At 44.8% G+C, this 8,017-nt stretch overlaps 4 protein-coding genes across 5 annotated transcripts in view; 1 reads left to right on the forward strand and 3 right to left on the reverse strand.

Annotated features, from left to right (window-relative positions):
• Positions 1–870, reverse strand: part of SARC_10793 (hypothetical protein) — a gene marked incomplete at its 3' end in the record, with an annotated part of 1,754 nt that extends 884 nt beyond the window's left edge. The window contains exon 1 of the mRNA XM_014295146.1: positions 695–870. Coding sequence (XP_014150621.1) covers positions 695–834 — 140 coding nt within the window. The remainder of the gene's footprint in view (positions 1–694) is intronic.
• A 542-nt stretch (positions 871–1,412) lies between these two features.
• On the forward strand, positions 1,413–3,771 carry SARC_10794 (hypothetical protein). Its single transcript, XM_014295147.1, has one exon. It carries the CDS (start codon positions 1,584–1,586, stop codon positions 3,753–3,755), a length of 2,172 nt encoding a protein of 723 aa, XP_014150622.1. The 5' UTR covers positions 1,413–1,583; the 3' UTR covers positions 3,756–3,771.
• A 1,296-nt stretch (positions 3,772–5,067) lies between these two features.
• On the reverse strand, positions 5,068–6,581 carry SARC_10795 (hypothetical protein). Its single transcript, XM_014295148.1, has one exon. The coding sequence runs from the start codon at positions 6,152–6,154 to the stop codon at positions 5,840–5,842; it is 315 nt and encodes a 104-aa protein (XP_014150623.1). The 5' UTR covers positions 6,155–6,581; the 3' UTR covers positions 5,068–5,839.
• Positions 6,582–7,073: 492 nt separating this feature from the next.
• Positions 7,074–8,017, reverse strand: part of SARC_10796 — a gene marked incomplete at its 5' end in the record, with an annotated part of 4,244 nt that continues 3,300 nt past the window's right edge. The window contains one exon of one of the 2 annotated variants that reach the window (XM_014295149.1): positions 7,074–7,397. In XM_014295149.1, coding sequence (XP_014150624.1) covers positions 7,280–7,397 — 118 coding nt within the window. The remainder of the gene's footprint in view (positions 7,398–8,017) is intronic. The other variant, XM_014295150.1, reaches the window with a different exon arrangement.

Raw genomic sequence — 8,017 nt, forward strand, 5'->3', positions numbered from 1 at the left:
GTGTGTGTGTGTGTGTGTGTGTGTGTGTGTGTGTGTGTAGCATCCATACATAACATACATAACATATATAACATATTTATGCATATATTTGTTAACCACCATGAGGTTACGTAAAAAAATCCGTATACAAGTTTAATAAAAACAACAGTGAACTTTGGCTAGTGTACAGGCACACAAACATATATCTCAGGCATACACAAGTAGAGAAATAACAAAATGTCAAGACTTCCTACGACTCCCTATTTTACACAAAACGCTATCTAGGTATATAAAGGTCTCAGCGCTTATATACGACTCTATATATTTATAATTAAGAATATCCCTTACTATACTTCATTCTGTACGCTTCGATTTCTATGTTTTCAACCAGAAGCAAGTCAAAAAAAAGTCACAACAATTTGGTTCTTGCCAGGAATACTCAGAAGTTATTCCTACAATCAGCTCCATAGTCGTGTGGACACGAATTCAAAACCACTCTCACTGAAGTGCCACACACGTTAGCTTTCTCACATAGTTTATCAGTGTATTTGTACAGAGTCAAAAAAATTACACTAAGCTATTCAAGAAAGCCTATGTAAATGTAGAAGACAGCTAATACAAATAAAAATTACGCCATTCACATGCTATAAACTGAGCCATTACGAGCCTTGTGACATGCTCAGGAAACAGTTGTCAACAAGTAAACAGCACATACCGTGAATACTTACTCGCAGGGTTAGCATCGCCGTGCGTGTGTGTGTGTGCGTGCCCATGCTCATGCGAAACCGTTACGACAGCAAATAAGCATAGGAGCACCATGCCCAGACGCACCAGCCTCAACTGCATTCCCACCATCCGACACGCGTGAATTAAATATGTGGACAGTGGAACTGATCCTTCAAGCAAACAAATGTTTCGTGTTTATGATATTTATTTTTTGTTCACAATAGTCCGTATTTTCTCTTGGAGGCCATATACCTATCTATATGATGATGATGTTGTTTTTTGTTTTTTTTTGAATATGTAGCTCTTCTTTTCTGTCACAGGTATATATTATACACCAAACATACCGAACTGCTTCCGAAGAAATTAAAGTATGTACCGAACTGCATATGTCAACTATTTATCGAGTCCCTCTAAAAGTTTAATTATTATAAAAAAACAAGACCTGTCAGTGTCAGACTGCTAAAGTGACAGCTCATGACACTCATGAGAACTGAAAAGTGTAGAATGTTGACTTCAGAGTCCAGACGTCAGTGTCGAGTCTGACCGCTGTCGCCTGACAGGAAATGCTTTTTTTTTATGCATACTTTTTTGACATAATATTTAAAGTGAATTTGACAATATTGCGTAGCCTTCTTCTGTAGTTTAAAAGTCTATTTATGCGGAAGGCAATGACTATCGAGTACATATTTTAGTAAATGATAATTTCACAGCATAGTCTACATTGCGTCTTTCAATATATCCTATTAGGGCTTGCCAGTGCACCCGACACCAACCTCGGAACATATACTTCTACATATATTTGAGGTTAGAGTGTCTTCGTGCCATTCGATAGTGTTGTACTGTCTGTAATAAACACATCTACCACAATTCATTTGACGATGTCTACAATTGTCCGCACACAGAGCGGTTGCGAACTGCTATTGCGATGCAACGGTACTGCGGGACGAAGTAGTGTTGTATACAGTCATAGCAATCCCCTAATACTTGTGGATGGCAGAGATTTGTGCAGCAGGAACGAGGATGTATTGAGCGTGAGATCCTTAAAAATACCCGGAAGGAGCTCTCCTTCGATTGCACAAATGGAGTGTGCGAACGGGGTTATCTGTTGCGAGAAGGTGCATCCCGTACACGAAATCATTGTAGGGGACAGTAAAATCAGTACTAAGCGAAAAGGTCTCAAAGTGTGCAGTGATAGCCTCTGTTTCAGTGTTCCCGATGTATTACATAGATGCGATGTCTGTGAGCTCGACAGGGTTGTGGACCGTGCACTTGTATATGGCAATTTAATCGACAATAACGAAAAGAAGCAGGATTTACAATTACAGGGGCAGCAGCCAGAGGTAGAAGCAGATTCACAGAACTTGCAAGCCCTTGAACCCAAAGATGAGGTTAAAGTGACCCACGTGCGCTGTAGTAATATGCAGTGTACAGAAATCTCAGACACGTTGATTCTGTGTAAAGGTTGCGAGCGCGAGTACTATTGCGGTGCGAGGTGTGCGGCACTGGATAGAGACCGACACGCACCCTTGTGTGGATTCAAGGTGGCATATGAATCTAGTATGGGTAGGGTATTGATAGCTCTGCGTGACTTTAAGATGGGAGATGTTGTGCTGAGGGAGCCCTTGCTGATGTGGGAGTCTCACAAAGAGGATGAGGCACCAATGAATTTCTTGAAGGCGTACTTAAGCGCAGATAGAGAGACCAGAAGGAAGATTGACGACCTGTACACCCCGAATTCTGACACAGATAATGTGAATGTTTTGTATGCAAAAAATACGGCTGCAAGCCTGGCGAAACTCCAGGCACAGATGATAGTGCCCGATCATAAAAGTGTGTGTACGTGCGACTGTAGTAAGCAAGGTAGCAAGAAGAGTAATAGCGACATGAGATATGTCGAAGACTGTACGGGCGAAGGCGAGTGCGTTTGCGAGTGCAAGTGTACACCAAAAGACAGAATAGATCGAGAATTTAAGCACATATCGCAAAACAGTTTAGTACGTCTAATGCTCAAACGGAATTTCAATGCCTGGTCGATGGATCCTTCGGGAACGAAGGAGGGTCTGGGCTACTATGCCAGTATGCTGAACCATTCGTGTGACCCCAACGTAAAGGGTGGGCCTGTCTCAGGCACGCTCGAGTATACAGCCACCCGTGCGATACGTAAAGGTGAGGAACTGACGGTATCCTATTTCGACAATTCGCTGATCTTCCAGAGTCTGCAGGAGCGCAGAGAGGCTCTGCTGGCATCACACGCGTTCCAGTGCTGCTGTAATAGGTGCATCGGGCCTGACTTGGTGCGCCCATTGCACTGTCCTGTGAACGGATGCGATTCTGTGTGTTTGCGGACAAGTTCGATACAGTATGTGGATGATGACTCGTCCGGGGGGCCTGACCCCGGGGTGTGGATATGCCAGGACCCTGGCTGTAGTTTCAAGGGCTCGGACAATGAAGGAGACATGCCAGTGCAGATAAGCGCAGAGAAGAGACTGCTGCGACTAGCGAATGTCACGGAGAGTCGAGAGGACTTTCTGTATAAGTTGCGGAAGATGGAAGCGGTGCTGCCCCCTGCGCATCATGCCTACCTGAAGCTGTTCCACTGCTACGGCTTGGCGTTAGAGGATATTCGCGCGCCGCTGGCGGATAAGCAGACAACTACGTTCGCCTTGTTGGAACTTATTTTGTGGCGTGAGCGGTTTATGGCTATCCATACGGCGGCCAGATGTAGTCAGGAGCACGGAATGAAGTGGAGTATAGACAGTTGGTGTAAGAATAAGTGGAGGTTAGTGAAGTGGAGTGGGCGCGAGCATGCATCGGAGAGCACACACGATTATCTAGTAGATATATGGCGAACGGGACAAGGAAGGGCCAATGAGACAGCCATTGTTACTTTACAACCGAACCTGCTTACGAAGGATCCTGTGATAATGAGCGTCAATCGGCTTCTGTTACTGAACATGACGAAGTTGGCTATCATCCTGCTGCTGAGATACAGCGCTGTGGCATCGGCCGAGGAGTTCACGGAAGGGGTTGTACCGGATGGGGACTTCTAGCACTGATTGTTCCCGGCAAAGTTAAACTGGGTATTGGCCATAGATATTTGTGCGTTATTTCACCTGGTTATCTATATTTATGATATGTATCTGCTTTGTTTCGCCTGATTGTATGTATTGGTGATATGTTGGTAATGTGTTTATGCTTTATTTCGCCTGGTTGTCTCTATTATTGTTATGTTTGATGTACCTTCTAATACGCTCATGCATTGGGTAGATCAGTGTTTCTTCATTTCGCAATGTGAAGCTTCAGACAATTGACAAGATTTGCGACAAAGATTCTCCGACAAAGCACGTTTCACATGTCGACAACGCAACTGTGAGCTTTTGGTTGCGTGATTTGAAGCTGTATATGATTCCATACATGTCCGTTATTGCAAGATGTAGATGTATCAGCGTACGCGCACATGTATACAGGAGTATTCGATTATATGCAATTGCAAACGCGCCGTTTGTATGTACTCGAAATGCTGTCTGCGTATATTAATCGAATTATAGAGCATCATGCATATTAATGTGTACTTTCTCTTCTCCATTCTATATATGAGGGCATCATCAGGACAATTCGTAGTATCTTTACTGTATTCTTGATTCGATACAATTTAATCTGTGATGTGGATGGTGAACATACCTGTACGTATGTGCACGTGTCAATGGGTGTGTATATGTGATATTGTACAATCGCACACCCGATATGAGATGCCATTAATGTATCAGTACTCATCTAAGGCAGCACCACATGCGCACCAGTTGGAAATGCCAAGCTTATCTTCAGGAGTCGTGTCACATCTTTTCACGTTATGACATACTAATACGTCAAGTGTATAGATAATTCGATGGATTGTAGGATGGAAGAAAAGGATGAATAGTGCGTGCTTCATTTCAAACCGATCATGTGGTAGGACTGCGGTGGCATGCAGAATGCTCAAGTTTTCTAAGCAAAAACTACATCATCTGTGACATTCCATTGTATAGATTGCCAATACGTAGATACGTCCTAGCACTTGTACTATTTGAGTAATCTCAAGGAACAGAAAGGCAAGAATATTTGTCGCGTTTCTATGCCATGTATATTTGGAAATTTTATTACTGAAAGCGAAAGCTTTTCTAAGTCCCTGTCGACATTATCCCGATTTTTTGTCCGTCGCCAAAAAAATTACGTGACGCCTTTTTTTCCGGCTGGAATGGGTTTTGCCCATTTGAGACCCTATACAAAATAATCAATAGGCCCGAATGTCTGAATATGAACAAATAAATTACCCCTATGATTAGACGCTTTCGGTCCCTGCGGCTTCTCAGCCACGTTTTTTTACGCACCTTTCGAGCGCTCTATATTTGGAAATTTTATTACGCACGTGTCGAGTACTCTATATTTGGAAATTTCAATACGCACGTGTCGAATGCTCTATATTTGGAAATTTATTACGCACGTGTCGAGCGCTCGTTCTATGTCCGTCCAGGTTGACCTCCCATGACTGACTATGCACCAAAAAGAATATTGTCTTCCGTCTTCTTACAGAGAATTTCAGGTCGATCTGCCTGTAGCTTCTAAATACAAGTACCATATTGTCGCTCGATATAGAAATTGCAATAAAATAGACTTCCGGCTGTTCATGTGATGTGTGATAACGTGCTGAGTCTCCTATTTTTTGGTTTGTGTTATTTCGCTATCATTCCACTGGCCGTGGTGGAGTAGCTATCTTCTTGAACACGTTCATTAAAATACGATTACCTGATGTAAGTACACCCGGGAGAGACTCTGTATCACAAAAGTGTTCTCTGAATTGCTTCTATCTAATTCCCAATCCCCCACGGTCCTGACCGTATAATGAAAGGTGTTCTCCACCTCCTTATGTCTCCACTCGAACTCTTTCAGGTGATACCGTGAAGACACTGCGAAATTACGTCGATCGCCCTATGGATATTAGCCGGCACTAAGCCGTACCCTGGCTCGTTGATGCGATACACTCGTGCTGTAGCCCTAGAAAGGGCCTATACCGTATGGTCTGCTACTGTGTATAAGAGCTGTCATAGGCAGGACTGCATCTGCCGGAGGCCTCGGTCAATTTTGCTTTCGATCAAGCTCACATCGAGTGCAACACCATACTACTTACTAACTCTCGATCTACGCGCTGCTTCCACTCGGGGGTATGTCGCATTTTGCTGTGGATGTTGTACGTCACCGGGCTGAGAATGCAGCAGATAACGGGTGATGCTACACCGCTCGTATGGAAGTCCCTTTTGGACACCGAACCCCGGTTGGGTGGAAACCTACGGCATATCCAAACAATTGGCTGATGGAAGGGGAAGTCGGGACGACAACATGGAACGGCATGTGTAGTTGTGTATACAACCAATGTGTGCGCTTCCTTCACTTGGCATTTCTGCAAACTGGCCATATGACTTGCACTCGCATAGCCAATACTGTCACTGAGCTGCAGTGCGCATATCTTCTTCTTGTGAACGACATATGTGTCAAGGCCATATGTTGCCGGCAGGGACAGCCGATCAGTCGAACACCCGTCGCTAAATGGACCGCATCGCAATCAAATCAGAAGCAACTCCGCAGCCCAGAAACACAGTAGTACTGTCGGTATCTTTAAAATCGTCTGTGTGTATGTGGCTGCGCTCTCTGGTAGTGTCGACCGATTGCTTGGCCACTTTCAGCTGGTCATACGTACATCCACAACAGCACAGAGACCTCGTGTTCGTGCCCTACTAGCGCTTTCGGTGGGTCTCCGCCTGCCACATTTGCATTGGCAATTCAGTTGAGATTTTCTTTTTGCGAGTCCATCTCCACCGCCAATCCTCACATGTGCGCCAGCGCTTGGCCATTGTTTGAGTTACTGCTTGTGGCGCGCGCACAGAATAAGCGGTCGACAGGTTTGATCAGCTCAAGTTCTAATTGTGCGCCTTGTCAGCTAAGCGGTCGATGCTTATCTCCACTCTTGCCAGCGCTGCACCGTTGGTCCCGATAATCGCGCCAAGGTCATCCACATGCATCTTCCTGCATTGACTAAGGTACATGTGCCCTCATGCATTGAATAAGGTACATATGCCCACATGCATTGACTAAGGTACATATGCCCTCATGCATTGGCTAAGGTACATGTGCCCTCATGCATTGACTAAGGTACATGTGCCCTCATGCATTGACTAAGGTACATGTGCCCTCATGCATTGATTAAGGTGCATACGCCCTAGTGTATCGCGTAGTTTGTACACGTCCTCGTGCCAGCGGGTTCCTTGAGTGGTCGTATGCACGTGCCAGTGGACCGTGGAACGCGCGGTGCGTTTGCATCAGCCGTCCAACCTAATCCAGGCGTGCCCTGGTTGGTGCGAGCACATACTCCGAGTGAGCGCCACCGTCGCAGTTGCGCATTGGAGGCACCTTCAGAAACAAGCATCCTCGTATCATGTGTGTAGGGATGCACCATATGACTGCTTTGTTAACCGGCCATCGCACTACAGTGCATATAACCGTTTACCTCGGTATCTGCCTGTCCTCGTGCGAGCGGGTCTTATCAGTGTGCTGTCAAGCCAGGGATCATTCCAAAGCGGTCAAACCAGTGACTGGTCTCAAAGACAATACACACCACGATCAACGCTACTATGGATGATTCAGTGTATGCCATATGGTACCTAGAAGTTGAGGGGAATAAAACCAATGATATTAGACGTAGAACGTGTGAGCACTGAGCAATGGGCCTATTGTAAAGGGTGGACTACAAGAGCGAGATTCATGAACTATCTGTTGCAACCTGATCTACAGGTCTGTAAATCCAAACATTTGGTCCGGGGCTGCTGGCTGTGTATTTGCCCTTTGGGTTCAGAGAAGCATGTATGCATGGACACCACATCAACTGCTGCAAGTTCAACTGTGATGGAATACACCATCTGGACATTTGCTATCATATGATCTCCCTTACATAGGCTACTGCTTTGTCATCAATCTTGATAAGCGCTCCAAGACTGTTGCTTGACTCGCGACCAGAAAGTCCAAATATATCTGAAGATAGCTCACACCCGTACGCGAATCGATTGGATAACAAGCCCCCATCAAGCATTCTCAGCAAACACACACCGAATTGCTATCACGATACATCATTAATGCACATATGTGAACATGTATATGCGCCACAAAATATACTGCATAACTACACACAGGTAGAAACTTGCACACGTCGGTAGACACACACACATATATATGTACATGTATACATCAGTATATTATATATATAAATATATATATATCTATATAT

The sequence above is a fragment of the Sphaeroforma arctica genome (genome assembly GCF_001186125.1).
Source record: "Sphaeroforma arctica JP610 unplaced genomic scaffold supercont1.1392, whole genome shotgun sequence".
Classification (NCBI taxonomy): Eukaryota; class Ichthyosporea; order Ichthyophonida; genus Sphaeroforma; species Sphaeroforma arctica.